At 40.4% G+C, this 20,543-nt stretch overlaps 1 protein-coding gene across 4 annotated transcripts in view; it reads right to left on the bottom strand.

Annotated features, from left to right (window-relative positions):
- Positions 1–20,543, bottom strand: part of Vcan (versican) — a 98,921-nt gene that overhangs the window by 75,953 nt on the left and 2,425 nt on the right. For all 4 annotated transcript variants that reach the window (NM_053663.1, NM_001170559.1, NM_001170560.1 and 1 more), the window contains 4 exon segments: positions 11,750–11,825; positions 5,831–6,205; positions 2,195–2,369; positions 1,980–2,107 (listed from right to left, as the gene is read on the bottom strand). In NM_053663.1, the coding sequence (NP_446115.1) occupies positions 1,980–2,107; positions 2,195–2,369; positions 5,831–6,205; positions 11,750–11,819 (748 nt within the window). In that variant the 5' untranslated portion in view covers positions 11,820–11,825.

Consider the following 20,543-nt stretch of genomic DNA (forward strand, 5'->3'; position numbering starts at 1 on the left):
TCTAATAACCACCCATTCGGTGAACAGAGCTGGAGAATGAAAGACTGGCCACGTGGCACATACCTGAACCCCTGTTCTGTGAGAGGCCAGACAGCAGGGTCTTTTGAGTACAAGAGTATGAGGCCAACACAGCCAGACACAAAACAACAAAAACAAATAAACAAAACACCCAACAAACAAGCAAGGAACTTTAATCCTGGAAGGGACTATCTCATCCAACCTTATTTTACACATAAAACAATGGATACCAAGTCGAAATTACACAAGTTACTCAATTTAATTTTATATATATATATTTACTTGGGCTTATAAAATGCCAGCCATGATAGATGAAAATCCATTTCAAAAGTCATAGAAACAGCCATTCTGTTTGGAACAATGGCCAAGAATGAAGTCCTTTGGGAATCTGAGTGTTTGTGAAAAAGCACCAAGTAAACAAGACAATGTCTTGGGATCTCAGTTTCTCCAAAAACATGAAATCTTTCTTGGAATGTGTTTTTTGTACTCTTCCCAGGTGTAGAAGACAGGAGTCATTTTCCTTCAGATTTTTTTTGTTACAACTGGCTACTGTTATTTGTTTGTGTGCCTCTGTGGAAAAGTATGGTTGTTTTGTTTTGTTTTGTTTTGTTCTGCATGCAGCTTGGTGTGCCACATGTGGCTTGCCCTTGTGGTTGTTCACTTTACTCTTGTGACTCCTCTTAATCCTCAGAGTATAAATTGTCTGGTGCTCTGAATAAAGTTGGCTACTGCATGAGGCTTTAATCCATCTCAGTGATCAGCTCCATTCTCCCAGGTCCCCACTGTCTTTAGAGCGGTAAGTATCATCCCTCTGCCTTTTATTGTAAAACTACCTGGAACCTTTTAGATACAGTCACTTTGAACTCAAATAGTCTTTACACTGGCAAAGAAATAGCAGAACAAAAATTAACTAGCTTCTAACATCTTGAAGAGAAAAGGCTTTATGAAACTAGACTTTTGGGTTGGAGAGATGGCTCCATGATTTAGAACGATAGCTGCTCTTCCAGAGGTCCTGAGTTCAATTCCCAGCAAATACATGGTGACTCACACTCATCTGTAAAGGGATTTGATACCCTCTTCTGGCATGCAGATGTGTATCCAAAGGAGCACTCATTAAAAAACATTAAATTTTACATTAAAAAACAAAACAAAAACAAAAAGGCAAAAGCAAACTGGCTATAGCGTCGCTGGTGAACAGCAGACTGTCTACAACAGTATATGTTTTTGTGTTTTCATGTTTTTATATTTTTATGTTATTTTGATTGTGCGGATTGGTTGGATGAATGACTGTTCTGAAAAAAAAAATCCTTGCAACAAAATAGGCCCAAGATAGCACCTCATTTGCCGGTTTATCCTGTTTTTCTTGGTTGGGGGAGGGGTGTTTATCTGCACTTGGATTCCTAGCAGTTTGTCACCGCAGGGTTTCTACCTGGCTCTCACTAGAATAGGTGCCACCCTTACAGTTTTCTATTCTGAATGTTCTAAAAGGGCAGTATGACTGTGAAGAACCTGCCATTGGCCGAGATATTTCTATTTACACGGCCCTCCTTCCTTTTCCTCTGTAATTTTGGCTTGTTTTACCACAAAATCATCCAGTCACAGAAAGAACACGCTGCTGTGTGGAAATGTGAAGAAGCAAGCCTGGGACTTATTCTCTGAGCTTGCACTAGTTTTCTCTGTTTTATAAATTCGAATGATGCTCTAGGACAGTGGTTCTCAACATGTGGGTCGCGACCCCTGTGGGAGTCCCACAGAGCCTTGCACAGTGGTCACCTAAGATAATCATAAAACACAATGGTTTGCATTACAATTTAAAACCATAGCCAAAGTACAGTTATGAAGAAGCATCAAAAATAATTTTATGGATGGGAGTCACCACAACTAGAGGAACCGAACCGTATTAAAGGGTCAAAGTATGAAGAAAGCTGAGAAGCATGGCTATAAAATGTCAAATGTCTTACCGTCCAGATGATCCACATAGCAATACACATCATAGGTTTCCTGGGGAGAGCGGAATCCATAGGTCCGGACCCCTTCCTTCCCCATCATGTCTCCATAACAGCCCTCTCGGGGAGCCCGTATGGGATATCTGGGGAGGCAGAGGACCAGTAAGTGCCACTCTCACTGGCATATTACTACGTAAAATCGTAAAAGCGTTTGGCTGAAGACCTCTCACCTGACAGTTTGGTCAGACAGCCATCCTGCATCACACTGCTCAAATCCATCCTCATAGGCAGCGAACAGCTGCTCTGGGGTTGCTATGACCGCCCCGATGTCCAAACAAGCCTGTTGAGCAGACTCGAAGTTCAGAGTGTATCTGCTGGTCGCTGCCCTGTAGTGAAACACGACACCTGCAAAGAAAACAAATCGAAGTCTGTTTCAGTGCTCAAATCCCCCATTCACTGTCAGAATGAAACAATATACCGATTAATACAAATGTCATAGTTACTGATTCTTAGTACATGAAACTCGTGTTGATTGAAGGGAACCTCAAAATGCCACATATCTAGGTATCCCGCTCCACATGCTATATTCTGGAAACAGGCAGCATTGTGACATTTACTTTCCTGGAGAGTGTGACAGGTTGAGCAAAACACCAGGCTGTCTGGGTGAGAATGCCTAGTTCATCTTCATTTGCTCTCTACTCATAAACTAGTCACTCTCTGAGCCTTGATCTTCTTTCTTATCTAAATCTGATACTTATTTGATTGATCTGAATGTGAGATAGATTACTATGCACGATCCGAATATGCACCATATCCACTGTCTGACAAGCCTATTTTTTTAATCTCTGCTATGAGTGATACAAATATACAATTTTCATCCCGAAAGAGTCCTGAAATAACATCCTCCACAATTTCCCAGGGAGAAGCAAGGCATATTTGCCTCAAATTTCACTTGGTTTTATTTTAGGTATTGTAAAATGGTAGTTATAAACTATGCCTTAGGCCTCAGGAGACTCCAAAAAGCTGAAGAAGGAACAGCTATGGGGTGGAGCTGCTGGCCCTGTCTTGGAACTTCAACGCATTATTTCCATTTTTAACTGGAGGAAATATCATGACTCACGAAAATGATATGCCCAACTGATATGCCAGGAAAGTCACCGCAGGATACAGATTGGGGCAAGGCGATTTTGTAAGTAAAACTCCATCGATTCAAATGCTCAAGTACTCAGGACCACTTTTCGGTGTTGTTTGGAATGAATTGCTGTTTTTTTTTTTGTTGTTGTTCTTTTTTTTTTTTTTTTTCCGGAGCTGGGGACCGAACCCAGGGCCTTGCGCTTCCTAGGTAAGTGCTCTACCACTGAGCTAAATCCCCAGCCCCGAATTGCTGTTTTTAAGATATCTGTCCCTCTTCCTCTGAGTCTGAGTCATTTCCTGGGGTTGACAGATCTGTCTTCCATAGTGAGACTGGCTATCACTCTCACTCATGTTATTCCTTATATGGTGTCTCTGTATTCCTCAAGAGAGCTATGGAGGAATTAGAAGAGACTTACTGCAGATGAGTCCTGTGGTCAGTACCCACACACACGGAGCTGCCAGGAACTCACTGATGGACTGACCTGCAAGGAGGTTGCCTTTTCTTCTTCTGATCTTTCATGTCTCAAAAGGTTACCAAATGCCATTCACTACCTTCATGTGACCTCCCTAAACCTGTCTGGAAGCGTATATACCGTCTGTTTAGTACGCACCAAATAACTTTTAAGCTCTGAGTAAGAACCTAAATGGGTTTGAAATAGTTTATAGTGGTTAAAGTTTCAAGTAATCTTGGGAATTATTAATCTTCCACACACACTCAGTATGGGTGCTAAGAGGGGACAGAGCAGGAGGCCTTCTTGCCTAAGGCTAGGCTAGCAATCCATATATAAGTGTTTGCCATTTTTGAAATAACCTGAAGACATCGGAGGCTAAGGAGATTAGGAGTAAGATAGTCATTTTTCCAAGCAGCAAGAGGCAAGTCCACTGCTAAGTCTTTAATAAGGAAAAATTCTTTAAAAAACGTAAGAAGCTTTTAAACACTTGCGGAACTTTGGAGAGCAAATGTGGGTGATATACATCTCTGCATATACATGTATATGAAGGTACAATCTTAGGATAACTAAAAGTAATGGTGAGGAACTCGGGGATTTAGTGGTTCCATGGACAACAGGAAACAGATGAATTTAATGATAAGGGATGCTTTATCGTAAATTTGTTTGTTGCACCTAAAATTCAAACCATTTCCTTTTGGCTAAGCAAGAAAGGGTTCTATTAAAACCTCTTTTATGTATTTCTGAAAGGTAAATATTTTATAGGGAAATTGAGAGTCCGGGGAAAATCTGTTCCATCATGTCTGGGTATTAGACTTTCGCTTAATAACTTGCCAACACATTCTGCTTCCAAGAGCTGTGGCATTATGTGTGTGCCCAATTAAAGCAATTTCTCTTTGCTTTGTCTTCCGACTAAAGCTCAAGTGACATATAAACCACCATTAAAAGGAGGATAAAGGTAAAATGTGTCATTACAAATCGTAATAGATAGCAACTAGTGTTAATGTTACATTTTGTTTTACTGTGATTTCTTGCTCTGGCCCAAAGAAAATTCAAATATTGATTGACTTTGTAAGACATTATGATATAAATCATGGTTAGTTTTACATTGTAGCTTTTAATTGATGCTTCTTAAAATTTAACTCAAACTTTTTTGTTGTCATTTTTTTTGTTTTTGTTTGCTTGTTTGTTTTACATTTATTGTGTGTGTCTTTGTCCCTGCAGAGGCACGGGTAAACAAATGCCTTTGTACCATGTGGGTTCCAGGAATCACATGCTGAGCTTGTCAGCCTTGGCAGCACCTATCTTTATGCTGAGTCAACTTACCAGTGCTCATTGGTAATCCCAGTAAGAAGGCTGAGGTTATAGTTCTGAGATAGAACATTTGCCTAGCAAGCACATGATCTTGGGTTTGACCTTTAGTACCCCCAAAGATCACATGATGAAAATTAAGACCAAAGGGGGAAAGATCTATATCTTTATGTGTATACATATGTGGTATTTTGAATGAGAATTCACCCTAGAGGTTCATATTTTTGAATTCTTGGTGCCCAGTTGATGGGACTGTTTGAGAAGGACTAAATATGTGGTCCTCTTACAGGTGGTGTGTCATCAGGAGTGGGCTTTGATTTTTAAAAGCGCATACCATTCCCAGTTAGCTCTCCAGCTCTTTAGCTCAGCGTCAATAACATGAAGTAACTACTACTTATTCTAATGGTCAGTTCGCTACTGACAGGCTGTTCGTGCTGGTTGGATCCTCACGACCAATCACTCACCTAACCCAGTTAGCTCTCTTTCTCGGGCACCATATCTGATGGTTGGTTGCCATGTGCTTCTCACTATAATGGTGGTCAAAGGCTCTAATCCTTTGTAACTGTGAGCCCCAAAGTAAATGTTTTGTTTGTTAACTTACCTTGGTCAAAATGTTTTGTTATGACAATGGGAAAGTAACTAAGACACCATCTATACAACATCAAAATTAAAATGTACTATAGCCTTTATAGCATTCCAATGCAATCACTAGCTGATCTGAGCAGTAAAATAATGATTTTAAAACTATGTATCATGTCTTGAGGATTTCGTTATTCCTAGTATTTTGCGCTTTACTGCGTTCCATCAATTAATGAAGCTGCTTCACAAAACCCTACCTGTCCTGAAAGACTAAATTTGTTTCTTGTGTTTTCCACAGGTGCATGTCAGGATCAAGAGATATCCCTGAGGAGTGACCCATACTTCTGACTTGGGTATCGTGCTACAACCTTTCCTACGATCTGAAAGCCTTACCGTCCACGGCCAGCGACATCGTGTTCTGAGTGTCTTCAATGCCATACATGACATCACAGCGGTAGACACCTGCGTCACTAGCACGGAGTTTGACCATGGTGAGAGAGGCATCGCCTACGTCATCGGGATGCGTAGGCACTGATACCCGCCCCTTGTAGTCCTGACCAATCTTGATGTTCCCGTCTTGGGCCACCAGGACAGTAGTCTCCTTTATGTCTTTTCCATTTTTGTCCACTTCTATTTTAGACCATTTGATTCTGAGAAATTCACTCGTGTTGTAATCGGGTGGTAAGGTGGGCAAGGTTGAAAAATGACAAGGTAGGATCACTTTTCCAGACAGAGAGCCTTTAACAGGTGGGTTTTCTTCCATTTTGGCTGTAGGAAAGAAAAAAAAATTCAGATTAATATTCCTAAAAAAGCCAGTGCTGAATGTGTGGAGTTTGAGAATTGACTGGAAAGTGCTACAGAGCTTCCATTACATCTTGAGTGTGGGAGAGAAGAAGATGAGAATGATTTATGTAAAGAGAATAGTATAGAACCTCAATTACACTTCATAACAAAGATGGGGATTAATGACGTTCATCCCTGTACACTGACATGGACGGCTCGTTTGAAAGCGTTTGTCACTTGGTATTTAACTTGAAGAAAAAAAAAAGATAAAGTAAGGCAAGGAAAAACAAAAAATTAAGCACAGAAAGAACTGGGCAGGTTAGAGTCTGAACCACAGTTTGAAGGAATAGACCAACCTGGGTCCGCCTGTGCTCGTGCTAAACATCCTAGTGCTTAGGAGAAAGGGCGAGAGGGTTGCTCTAAGTTCTAGTCTAGAATCAATGAGCAAAAACTGCCCCCTCCCCAACTCCCTACCTCCTGTCCTTCTCCCCTTTCTCCTTTTTTCTCTCAAAAACAAAAAAATCTAGTCTAGTGTTAGGAAAGCTAAAACTTACATGTATTGATCAGAGAAAAACCTCATTTGGGATAACTGCCATAAACATTACTTCAGAAAAATATAATTAAAAATTAACGTTTGAAGGGGAGGTTAGAATTTTTAACACTACTGGAGAACACTAGAGAAAGAGCAGGCTTGTATTGTAAGAGCCCTCTTCTGGTCCAGCAATTGAGGCAGGCAAGTTTCCAAGGCCAGCCTGAACTTGTTACACTAGCAGGTCAGAGATGAAAACCATTAAAGGTAACTACCACATTACCTTAGAGAAAATAAAAATAAAAGTGAAAGAAGGATTTCCAACGGTACTTGGTGAGACTGGAGTGGGGGCACGTCTCCTGTTTGAAGAGCCCTCTTTGGGCCCTTGTTTCAGGCAAAGGCTTCGTTCTAATGACAAGCCCAGCTGCAATCACTTTGCAGAGAAACACTGCCTTTCATTATCCCCTGGCCGGAAAGCCTGCTTCTGTTCACCTAACCCTCCCAACTACTCATTTCTGTTTAAGCTCTTAAACATTTAATGACAAAGTGTACAGTGGTTACAATTTAACACCACTGCATGCAAAAGAAAATACCTTTTCACCCTTCCTGGAACCCATCCCCCTCATCCAGGCCTCCTACCCCTTTCCAGCCTCCACTAGCTAGGCTAAACCAGGGGTAAGAAACGATAGGAATTCTTGTTCTTGCACAAGCAATGCTCACTTCATGAAATGGTGTAGAAAAGTTAAGAGTCCTGTCCATATCAGGCAACTCTATGACTTTTAACTACTGATGTTTCTCTGACACTGTGCTAGTGGTCTAAGACATATATGTCTCATGTAAACATGCATCCACAGCAATGTAGCTCATGGAACCCTTATCATTTGGCTGGGGCATTTTTAAAATTACAAGAAGATATTATGCCCATTAATTAAGAAAAAGAAAAGAAGAGAAAAGAAATTCCACTGCCAAAGACACCGGGTGGCCAAAACTAGGCACAGTGGCTCGTTCTTGCAGTCCTAGGACAGAGGCATCAGGGTGAGGAATCTCCATTAGCTGGAGACCTGCCTGCTCTATGTGGAAAAGTCCAGGCTAGCTGGGGCTGCAGAGAGAGAGAGAGAGAGAGAGAGAGAGAGAGAGAGAGAGAGAGAGAGAGAGAACGCTCTGTCGCCTCCTCCCAACAATGTGATCAAAACGGTATTATGCCTGGTGTATTTGTGTTAGAAACCTCTCACTTATTCCAAAACAGTAATACATTGTGTTCTGTATTTGGTCATCATTCCATTGATCTACATATAGAGTTCATTCATGGGATACTTAACACAATTAAAAATGAAGTGAGCTAAAATACCGCTTAGGTTCTTTTGGTTTAGGGAGGAGGGTGTTCTTTTTTTTTTTTTTTCTTTTTTTGTAGCAAGGCAATAATGTCATTTTCAGTGCTTAGAAAATAGTCTCAAACTTAAAAGTTCACCCTCCGAGATGAGCCTGATTTCTTGGTGAAGATGCCCCTGAGAGGAAAGGGCAAGTTCCCACCTGGCTGGGGACAGACCCAAGCCAGAGCGTGCATCTCATTATATCTCACCTAACCATCTACAGCATTGGCATTCGTTAACTACCTCTCCTGAACCTAAACTCATTCACATAGACATCTTCATCTTAAATTTTTCTTGTTCTTAGACACCTGCTTTAGTCACTGCCAGAACTGAGACCTTTCAGTTCTTTCATAATCTCTTTCATTCATCCAAAAAGCCTACAGGGAACATGCTAAAAATGACCCCACCTGGTTCCCATCCCTTTCATTTAGACTAAGCTAAGGTACGCCCAACATCTCTGCTTGTTTAATTTATTGGTCTATTGAGACAGGGGGTGGGGGTTACTCTAAGCCTGTGTGTAAAAATCTTATTTACACTCATTGTACAATCTAGGAATTCATACTTTCCCTCCTAAAGAACCATTTAATCAAAATAAAATACAGCAACATTACCACAAATACTGAGAATTTTTTTTTAGTAGGAAACAATTTTATAACAGCGTGGGATACCTGATCTACTCTTCCTTCATAGCTATTGCTAACTTCCAGTGGTTTTCATGATTATAAATGCATATGGGAAGATATAGGCTTCAGCCAAATCTACGAAGTAGAGAAGTAGCCGGAACATGGAACATGGTTTAAGCACTTTTGCTCTACTGAAGGGCACATTGCGATGAACTGGCAATTTCACAAGAGCTTTGTATTGTTCTGGCTATCCACAAACACACAAATCTTAAAACCTTTGTTCTAATGTGAATATAAGCTCACAATGCTATCCAGTGTTCAGAATAAGACTAACAAAAGATGTGCAGTCAAAGCTTTTGAGTATTAAGACTTGGGTCATAATTCATCAGGGCACAAGAACTAAGCTAACTGCATCTAAATATTTTCGGAGTTATTTTAATCATCTGAAGTATAGTGTAGAGAAAGTATGCTCTTTTTAAAAAAATCTGCTACCTGCAGAAACTTGTCTGAATCTAATAAAAATGCATCCTGACAAAAAAAAAAGTTCACTGTTTTCACATATGATTTGTGTCCTAAATGATTCCAGTAGGGGAGAAAGCTCTGTGTAATGAATGGCTCATTACTTCTCATTCTGTGCAGAGAGTCTGCACAGTAAGAATGATGCAAATCCCATCTGTGCAGAGACAGAAAGAGGGCACCAGGTGAATATCAGATTGAAAATATTGGGATTTATTTTGCACTTTTTTAATTCCTAAACTCATGACTCTGCACTCTATTTCATATTATCATAGGAATAGTAGAGTAAGTGGGTGAATTATCAATGATTAAGCTGGTTTCTAATACAATAGAAATTGTTAAAGCAATCTCTTCATGTGCTAAAGCCAACAAATCGTTGTGACATGGTGCTGCTTAACTCGAGCCACTGAACTTTAGAATCCTATGGCCTCGCAGAACAGGTGAGAGAAAGCCAGCCATCGACTCACCTGCTGCTGCCTACCCCACTGTGAGCAGGAGAAATTTGGTTTCTGTGGATCTGAAACTTATATATGTTCTGCTTCTGCCTCTCATGGAAAGAACTAAATATCACCTGAGCTAGCTAAAAGTTGATTGTATGTTTTATAAAGAATGGAGCCTCAAGTAGAGTAAGAGCATGATATTGTTAGCTGCTAGAGTTTTTATTTTTAAATTGTAAGACAGAAATATGCCACACATTGATTTCTTTTCACTATGTGAGTATTTCAAATGAGGGCCATCTTGCTGTGCTATTCACTGTGTTTCCTCTTTCATTGTTAGCCACCAAAGTGTTTCCTGGTTCTCTACACCTCCTGCCTTCGCGGGGCACTGTTAATCTTTCCTCTCTGTTCTATTTGTCGACTTCTTAGAAACTTCTAATAGGACAGTTTTGGAGGTATTAACAGAAAAGGAGTCTAGACTCCCCATCCTCAGGCCCACCACCTGAAGTAAGGCATGAGTTTCAACCCCAGGCTGCCATAATAATCATCCAAATCAATTCCTTGATATTGCACACAGGATGAAATCTGGTCTGGACTGCCCCAGCTGGGCGATTCTACATGACTTGTCCTTTTCAACTCCTCCCTCCGGTGCTTACTGGATGTGGAAAGCAATTATTCTCAGCACCTCAGCGACCTCCTTACAGCACGTGGGTAATGGATGCTTTGGTTAACCAACGTTAAGCACTTAAAATAGCTTCCAGCTCCCGGTGAATCCTGTCTACGTGACTAGTGTTACTACTATTTATATAAGCTCATCTCTGCTTATCTCTCTGCCTACATCTTTTACTTTTCTTTTGATCACTCCTGTCAGCAATGTTCCTACTGCTCACACCCTTTATCCTTTTAACTTAGGGCCAGATCTTAGGAGGCCAGCGACTCTGCATTCTTATTTCAGCTTGCACGTCACTTTCTCACAGAGACCTGACCTGCTTCCATCAACTGAAGCCATTCTCTGGGATCCCATCCTGCTGTATTCTCATGACCACGATTATTTGTTCTTTCATTTCCTATTCATGCACATTTTAAGTTTAAGGAAAACAAAGACAATATATGAGTTATCCACTGTTACATCTCCAGACTCCTAGAATAACACTCGGCACAGAGAACTCATTTAAGAATATTGTCAGAGAATAAAGGTGGATGAACAGATGGAGAGATGCTTAAAACATCAGACCTGAAGAATTAATTAAAATACAACTAAAGAGAACCGCAGAGGAAGTGCTTAGCAAAAGAATGACATATGGGAAAAGAGGAAAGGCAAAATTCCGTGAATGTGCAAATTATTTCCGGAAGTCTGGAGCATGGTATCTAGGAGGTAAGCGTGCAGAGGATGTGAAGCAGTAGCATGTCCGTGAACTTCTTTATTGTGTCTCCTTGAATACACTGAAAACTACAGTTAGAGTTATAGGCTCCTCACTAAAAAGGTATAAAAGGTAAAGCGAAGAGAGGTAGCACATGTGAACTTACCAGATATCTTTCCATGAACAAAGTCAGAGATGGTTAGGAATACTTGCTGGCAACAGTTTTTATTTTCCTACATCAAAAGTCTAGACTTCATGATTTAGTTTGGTTTTAGTAGAAGAAAGTCTTGAAAAAGTAGTATAGAAGCAAATAGAATTTTAAGTATTCTTAATGCTCTAAAAGGATCTTGTTACATAGGTCAACTTGGGGCCAGACACACTAGCTCATATTAGTTATCTAGTTATCGCAGCATTTGTAAGGCTGGGGCTGGACACTCATGAGTTGAGGCTACCTAGAGTAAATATTCACTATCTCAAATACCCTATCTCAAAAAAATTAGTCATAGTCTAAGAGGTTACTGAAAGATTCACTTACAAGACTGTTATTTTTATCTGATTGGTTTATTGAAATACATTCCATTCAGTGATATTATTTTAAGTAATAATCTTTAGCAATAAATAGATTTTTTACAAATGGTGCTTCACGGTAATGATCCCATGTTCACATATCAGTAAGAAAGTTACGCTACTCACCTTTATGCAGTGCATGCGTTAACAGTAAGGTTGAGCACATCCATAGGATGCCGTTCATATTTATCAACATCTTGTCCTAGAAATGAAGAAAAAACAAAGTGTACCACAAGCATTCACGGTGCTGGCAGGCCGTAAATCACATGTTAATAAGCTACTGGGTGCAATAAAAGAGGCGGTCCTCTGTGGGTTGTAAACACAGGAGGCTTGTAATAGAAGATATCACAAACAGAATACACAAAACAGAAGCTATCTAATGATTAATTTGAATCACAGCTTGAGACACTAGTTACCAAGATAATTCCTGGCTTTGGAGTGGATACGATGACAGGTAGTGGCCACAGGTAGGCAGGGCATGGGAAGAACACTAGCGATCTAGCTTGTGTAAATAAGACAAGGTGCTAGTACCCTCAAAATCTAATTAGAAACAGGAATTTGAATTCGGACAGTGTAAGAGAAGGATGAAGATGATGCCGAAGATATGCTGAGAGTGCACATTTCACATCAGGTTGGGGGTGAGAAGGAACTGTCTGTGGCTTTGGCAGATGTCAGCAGCAGCAAGAACCTTAGGAAGGTTGTTGATGTGTGAGCACAAACACCACTATCTCCCTGGCTGAACCAACAGAACAATGTATCTTAAAGAGCTGCTAATTACAAAGTGACCCATTTCAAAGCTCAGAACAGCTTTTAAGTCTCAAGAGTAAACAGTGAAAGAAGATACTTGCACTGAAAGTCAAGAAACACTGACCTTGGCTTGGCTACTAATTTGCTGTGCGATTTGGGAAAGACGTTTAATCATCAGAAAATGGGACCTTCCAAGTCTGGATTTGCAGAACCCATCCAATTAAGGAAGCACTGGGGTTGGGGCTGAGGTGGGCGTTGTTACTGATTGGATTTAAATGTCTCTCAAAGACCCATGCGTTGAAGGTTTGGGCCTCAACCTGACTTCCCTGTAGTTGGAGAAATTTACAGAGATGGAGCTTAGCAGGAATTCTGGAGTTGTCCGTGTGATCTCAAAGGGCATGTGGGATGTGGATCTCTTCTCTCTCTCTGCCTTTCCAGTGGCTTCCTTGAGCAGTCCATTCTGCCACATGTTCCCAGGCATGACATATTAGTTGGCCACAGGCCTTTAAACAAGGCCAATCAATCATGTACTTCAACCTCCAAAATGGTACAGCCAAAGAAATCTTTCTGTATAAGTTGATTGTCTAGGCTTTTTATAATAGTCTTGGAAGCAAACTAATGGGTATATTATGGTTTGGATAAATTGAAGAATGGTTTGTTACAGCCAAAGATGTCTTCATTGGCTCATATGTAAGCTGGTACTCTAAAGAATTCCTTTTGCCTTCCTTAGAAAACAAATTCTGTATTACCTAGGAAACCTGGACTGAAACAAGCAAATGTTGAAATAATAATACAAGTCCAGTTTGTGCTCAAATAAAACTTAATACTCTATGACAGCTCCTCATTTTTCTTTAATAATATTCTGCGTTTTGGTCTTGCTTTATAAATCTACAACCATACTCAAGCAAAACTATAGAATACTATAATTTGGGTATTTCCTAAAAAGACATTTTTAAGTTAACACACCTCGTATCTCACCTTTTGCATCTATGGATCAACTGATAATTCAGAGAGGAAAATGTACTGAGGATCCTTAATTAACCTTGGCATCTAAATGAACTCATCCTGTATTCACAATAGCATGGTACTAGAACTCATTAACCAGTAACTGGATTTCTTATAAAGTGGTAAAACAATGGGCTATGGCTTCTAGGTCTGAGACTGTACCTCTGTCTTAATGGCGTGACTGCATTGAAACAGGACACTAATTTCATAGGCAAGATGAATACTTAGGTCATAACATATAATCCTTGATTATTAATTCAATCCAGTTAGGAAATTTTCTTTTAATCATAGTTCTAAACAACACATTCTTTGTTACTTTAAAGAAAAAAATTTTTCTTTTTCATTTTTCTTTCTTTTTCCCCAGGAAACCTTTATAAAGTATTTTTTTTAAATATCTGGACTACAGTGCTAAACGGACTTGAATTCAAATTCCACATTTTCTACTTAAACTCTCAGACTATAAGTAAATGGATATTCCTCTCTAAAATTTGTTTCTCTAACTATTTAAAAATGAAAATAAATAGACAGTGTAGAACTGATTGCTAGACCTGAAGATAATCGCATGAAACATGCCCATTTATATCTAAAATACTCACTTCTTAGTGATTATTACTAAAATTAGTAACTCAGTATATTCTATATAGGCTTTAATTCTTGCTTCAAATCACTAATAATGAAAGAATTTGAAGCCCTACATCATACTTTGGGTTACCTCTAGAATAGCAGTATATAATTTTAGTTTATAATAAACTGCTATAAGTTATTGTTGCTTTTAGCGATTACTTTAAAATGTATTTTACTGGTCTGAAAAGTGGCTCGGTGGTGAAAGGCACTTGTTTCAAGCCTGATGACCTGAGTTAGATCCCTAGGAACTACTTGGTAGGAGAGAACCAATTTTCTCAAGTTGTCCTTTTCTTCACCCATAAACAATAATTAAATGTAATAAAAATATGTTTTATATCCACTATAAGATAGCAGGCGTCTTGAAGGCAGAGCTACTTACTAATCCCACAATATTTTATGGTGCTCAATACACCCTGGAGAGGGTTAGTAAACCAAATGCATGATCAATATTTCCACTTTGAAAGATCAGTAAATCGTTATGAATGTTAATGTGTCTGTAGAGCTAATTGAGATTTGAAATGCGTATGTAAGAGTCCATTTAAATATGTTGGTTAGTAATAATATTGGAGATTTGTCGATATTCAGACAGTCAACTATTATAACACTAAAGAAAAATGGTGTGACCCTGACTCTGGAACGTATCTTCTGTATTCTCATTCTCTACCAAAGACACATTCTCAGAACCCCAACTCTCTAGATAGCGTGCTCAAGCCTTACAACTGTATCATTATTGTTTTTCTAAATTGAAGAGAGAAAAGTATGTCATCTCTACAGTAAGTATTCTCACCTACTGATAATCTATCATAAAACCTCAAGGAAAGAATGATGTCAGTGCATTAAAACAACAGAGATGAAATATGTTTGGGATGCATTGATATGTTATAAAGATGTGCTTGAATAAATTGCTCCGCTGTAAATACAAGACTTCTCAAACTAAGTCCCGGGTCTCCAATTTCATTAGAAACGGAAGCAGATCCAGTGAGAGCTTTAACTTCCAATGGTCCAGTCACCAACAGTAAGCACACAGGGTCCTCCCAACTTGGGCTTTTTGTGATGGAGGTCACTGGAGCTCCAGCTAGCCTCCTCTCCCTCTGCTCATGCCTGGCCGAGTCAGCATCTTCCCTACATTCAAACTGAAGGATGATTAGTTGTGGCTTTGATAAATAAAAAAATATGTCAGAGAGCTGTTCCAGATATTGTGTGTCTCAGACCTGTATGTTTTTAGTTCTGTCATGAGCAAACGTGGACAGACATTTCCCTTTTCTTTTTCAGTTTGCTGAGATCCTCACCTGCGTTTTTTATTAAGCTACACCACTTCTCTTCTGCATTCTCCTACCAAATGAGAAAGGTGACCCTCTCTGTTTCTAGCGCGCTTCCCACCCCCGTTTCCGCTCTGCGGCAGGTCTGTCTTGTAAGTGGGGTCCGTTAGTGATAACCAATCTCTGTACACGGAAAGACTGAGGCGATAAGAGAGCCAGAAGTCTCTATATTTAGCCGTATACTTCAGGAAAGTCAAGAATAGGAAAAAGCCAGCAAACAATCAAGGTCCAGCTGACTGCAGCTGTTTTGTTTCCTGGGAGACAGAAGACAAAGTCAACGGAACTTTGTATCCCCTGTGAAATGTCTGCAGAGAAGAGGGGCACATGACACCAGGGATAGGCTGCCAGGGTCCTAGTAAACAGATATTTAGTTATTCCCCCTCCTTCTTGGGGAAGCCTAGAGAAGCAAGGTCTAACTTAAGGACAAAGGCACAGTGGTTTTGACTACCATTCTGCCAATTTATTGTTCTGGACCATGAGTTATCCTGGATACCTCAATTATAAATTATACATAGTAAGCGTTACATGTTATACTATATTACTTGGTAGTTCATTATTTCAAGAAGACTCTCTGAGAGATGTCTTATGGTTTAGACTCCATAGGAGTAACTGTACCGCATGAATATGTGACAGACTGTACCTGAATTCCCAGACCAACACTCAGTTAAGCTTTTAGTGATGTTCCTTAATACTCTTGTTTCCTTACTCTATCTCTTTCTTTTTTTTAAAATTATTTGCAGTTGTGTATTTTTTTAAGATTTATTTATTTTACGTATGAGTACACTGTAGCTGTCCTCAGACACACCAGAAGAGGGCATCAGATCCCATTGCAGATGGTTGTGAGCCACCATATAGTTGCTGGGATTTGAACTCAGGACCTCTGGAAGAACAGTTAGTGTTCTGAACCACAGAGTCATCTCTCCAGCCTTATTCTATTTCTTTCATGCTCTGGTTTCACTGTAACACAGGTCACCAATTTAATTATGTATTTAGACATTTTCCTTCTCTTTTAGCCAACATAGATGCCTCAAGAGAGAACCTCTAATGTTTTCTTCTCATTCTACAATGCCCAGGACATTCAGTAGCTGTTTATTATAAGACTGACTATGTACTTATTCAATGTCATGAGATTCATTCTGTCTGCACATTTGCCTTTTGCCCTCTTCACCTAAACCACACATTCCCAATCAGCACATACAATTTCCATGGGAAGAGTAGAAGTGTTTACCAAGCAAGTTCCCTGGGATGAATTTTTAGGATGGTTCCAAGTTGTTACTATTAAAAAATTGTGCTTCAATACATATGTAGTGGGTCACATCTGTAATCCCAGCACTGGAAAGGCTGAAGGAACCAAGAAGCCTGAAAGGTCAAGGAGACCCAGGACCTAGAAAGATCCAGATTCGCCTTGCTACATAGACAGACCCTACCGTACAATAGACTAATCTGTCAATAAAACACTCCTGAAGAAAAATCCTTGTGGATTTATCTTGAGTGGCATTTGCACTGTCATCTACATAATATCTAAAGGAGAGTATCTAGATGAAAGACTGTACATACTTTTAGTATTGTTTGTTGGTAAATTAAAAATAGTTTGCTACATTATTTAAAAAAATGAATTTATTTAACTTCCCATAATAACTTATAAATTAGGTTCTCTACAAACCAACCAACATGTTTCACAAACTGTTTTCCTTGTCTGATAGATGAAAAAAGTGATAAAGTGTATTATTAGTATTTTGGTAGTTTAAAAAACATTTATTTTACTTTATATATGAGTGGTTTACTTGCACACATGTGTGCACCTGTGTGTGTGTGTGTGTGTGTGTGTGTGTGTGTGTGTGTAGGCACCATGTAGATACCTGGCATACAAGGAGGTCAAAAAAAAAAAAAAAGCTTCTGATTGCCTGAAAGTTACAGATGGTTGTGATATAACATGTTGGTGTGGGACTGAAACAAAGTCCTCTGCAAGAACAAGTGCCCTGAACCACTGAGCTATCTCTCCAGCCTCAAATGACAGTTTTTTTAATAACTATGGATGAAGATGAACTAATTTCCCTCACAAGATTCAAAACCATATTTTTCTGCAACACTATCAATTTTTAACTTTGCCCAGTTTTTGCTAGATTTAAGATTTTTATAATCATAATGCATTAGTATGTAGTTTTCCATTTCTCCAAGCCTTTTCATAGCTATTTAGTTTAGTCTTTTAAACTTTATAACAGTATCCATATAGCAAACTATGACCCCAGAGGTATAGCAGTTCCATTTACCTTGCTTTCCCACTTAGAGCATCTCACATAAACTTTCTGATTACCAACATAGTGCTTGCCCCAGTTTATCTCCGGTCAGGTTGAAACCTTAACTTATTGGGACTCATATGACTCATGTGACTGCAGGTGCCTTCAAAGGCCAGGGCTGCTGGATCCCTGTGCAGCTGGAATTAAAGGTGATTGTGAGTAGCTCGGCAGGGAGCCAAACTCCAGTCCTCTGCTAGAGCAGTGCACACTTTTGCACACTCCTTACCAGTGAGGGTCTCTCTGGCACTGAAAGTAAGCAATTTCTGGTAAGCATTCTATATTTATATCCTTCTGTATATAACATATATACCAGGTTGATGAAAAGAGTTTTAGGTTATGGAATAAACATCTTTAATGAAGACCTAATGTACTGACCACTGAAAGGAAACTACTCCATCACTTCCAATTCTAAGAACTTCCCATAAGACTTGACTTTGTGTCCGAGATGTGCTTATAGACTTTTGTATCTACCAAGTCTAGAGTATAAGAAGAAGTTGACAATTTTTTACTAATACAAATGGAACTTGGTCAAGACATAGCCTTCACTCTCCCTTGTTCTGACTCCAAAATGTCTGCGACAGGCAGCGCATTTTTCCTAGACCAGAGCAAGTAACCTCTAACAATGAGTGTTTGTCTGTCCCCAACTGATTTCTCTAGGTGGGTGGAGGAAATTTTAAAAATCCTCCTAGTATAAGGATTCATTCTTTGGCTCCAAAGCAACATGTGTGTCTAGAAAGAAGCTCAGCCCTTCTCTGATCCATATCCCATCTGAAATAGAGACTCTGTGGATGTTTGTCCACGAATAAGGTCTACAAAAATGTTTAAACTCCACTAGGAAAAAAATAAAAGAGCTCAAGTATGTGCGTGAGGAAGACAGTCTTTGTGCTTTCACCGGCTGCAGGATGTCCCATTATTGACCAATCATTAACCTGAGAGGGTTAAGCTTAGCAGTGTAAGGAGAGACAGAACAATGGGTGCATTGCCCTCACGAATCATACTGAGCTTTGCGTTCATTTTTTATATCCTTCCGAGACAGAGAGTTACTCACGTGCAGGCAGAAGGAGCAGGGAGATGTCCCTGCAGTTAGCAAAAGCCAAGGAAAGGGGATGGGGATGGGGGCTGATTGCCTAAACACCTATAAAACCTGAAGAAATTCTTTTCAAACTTTCTCTTTAAAAAAAAAAAAAGAAGAAGAAGAAGAAGAAGAAGAAGAAAATAAGACTTATGAAGAGGCTTAATTTTTTAAGCCGCCAAGAAGAGGCAAACTTTGAACTCTTACATAAATTCCAAGTGATGGTCTTGAATCCCACCCTTCTTCCTACCACCCACAAGAAGATTAAGGACTCTGGGTTTCCTGCTGAAGGAAGTCATTGCTCAACCGCATGGGAGTCTATTGGACCCCTTTGTAGCATTAGTGGGGACACGCAGATGCAATTTGTCAAGTATTCCTCCGCTACATGGTACTCAGAACTAGAACTAGATTCTTTGGGACCCCCTCCTTGCTTTGTTGTTCTTACAAATGGTGATCCGCTCCACTCAGACAATTATCTGACGCGTACACTAATGTTTTCCTATTAAATCCAAAAGATTCCATTTTAGGCTTTTATGTGAATATTTTCTGAGCTTGACACAGTTGCCAAGCAGTACTTAGCACAATTTAGCCCACAGTTTAGAGTGAAGAAGAAAGAAAAATGAAACACTAAAATAGACCAATTATAAACAGAATTTAAGGTGGGGGAGAGGACCATTAAAACCTAGCTCTTCCGAATTAGAAGCTGGAGAATTGAAAGTGAAGACCTTAGTAGCTGGTCCAGTCTAATCACCAGACCCACCGCAGCGCTCCCCGCCCCGCACCCCCACCCGCACCCCCCACCCCCTGCCGTCGCCAACCCAGGACTTTTATCAGCCATTTGGTCAACTTGTGCTAGACACCTATTCCTCGTCCTGTCCTGCCCACTCCTTGGCTGATTCTCAATTGCAGCAGCATTAATTTTGTCGCTGGCTAAAAGTGGTCTTTAGGAATGTACATGTATTTCAAAACGAATGCATGGAGCAATCGCAAATTTGTCTCATTTTTGTGCCAAGAGTTGACTTAGAATAAATCTTCACTTCTCCTCCTTTTAAAGCAAAAAAAAAAAAAATGTACTTGCATATCACTCCCAAAAAAAGCGAGAGACAAAAAAAAAAAGAGTATTTTAACGGTTTTTAACATGAGCCTTGGTGCCATGTGAATAGCAGTCAGTCGGGTCCTCTCCAGCTTCAGCTAGCCTTTGGCGCTCTAGGAGGCGCGCCAGCCGGGGTCCCACCCGGGTCCAGCCCAGCCCCGCCCCAGTTGGCCGCAGCCGCTGGAGACCTAGGCTAAGCGGCTCGCCCGCCCGAGCAGCTGTGCAGCTGTCTGGGAGCCCAGGAAGTCACACCCGTCTCGCGCCGAGAGCCGAAGCTCCAGCCCACGTGGCGATGGCGAACCCCAGTCGTTGAAGGGAGTGCCTAGCATGATCCCTCCTCCAAATCGGGGTAAGCTTGGGGGTGGGCGGGTGGCTAGCCCAGCTCCGGTAGGCGGGGCCGGACCACCTTTGCTTCTGTAGTTCCTTCCCAGGCCAGCACCAGGCAGGGATGCGCTCGCTATCGTTTTCAGCTTAACAGACACGAAAGTGAGACCAAAATTTTGAAACCAGTTCTTCCGGCTCCTGGCTATTGCATCCATCTGTTTCCCTTTCTTTCCTTTCTCTTTCCGCCTACCCTCCTTTGTCCCATTTTTCCCAAGTGGAAAAACTCCTTTCCTCTGCCTTTAGGCGCCCGCCTTCTCCCCACTTTCCACGTGCAATGCTTGTCCTGGTGTTGAGGAAGTTAAGTTTTGGATGAGGAATGGGGGGTTCTTTTGCAATCGCCTGGAACAGAGCCCTAGCATTGTGTTCGAGGACCCTAGCT

Source organism: Rattus norvegicus, chromosome 2, assembly GCF_036323735.1.
Source record: "Rattus norvegicus strain BN/NHsdMcwi chromosome 2, GRCr8, whole genome shotgun sequence".
Classification (NCBI taxonomy): domain Eukaryota; kingdom Metazoa; phylum Chordata; class Mammalia; order Rodentia; family Muridae; genus Rattus; species Rattus norvegicus.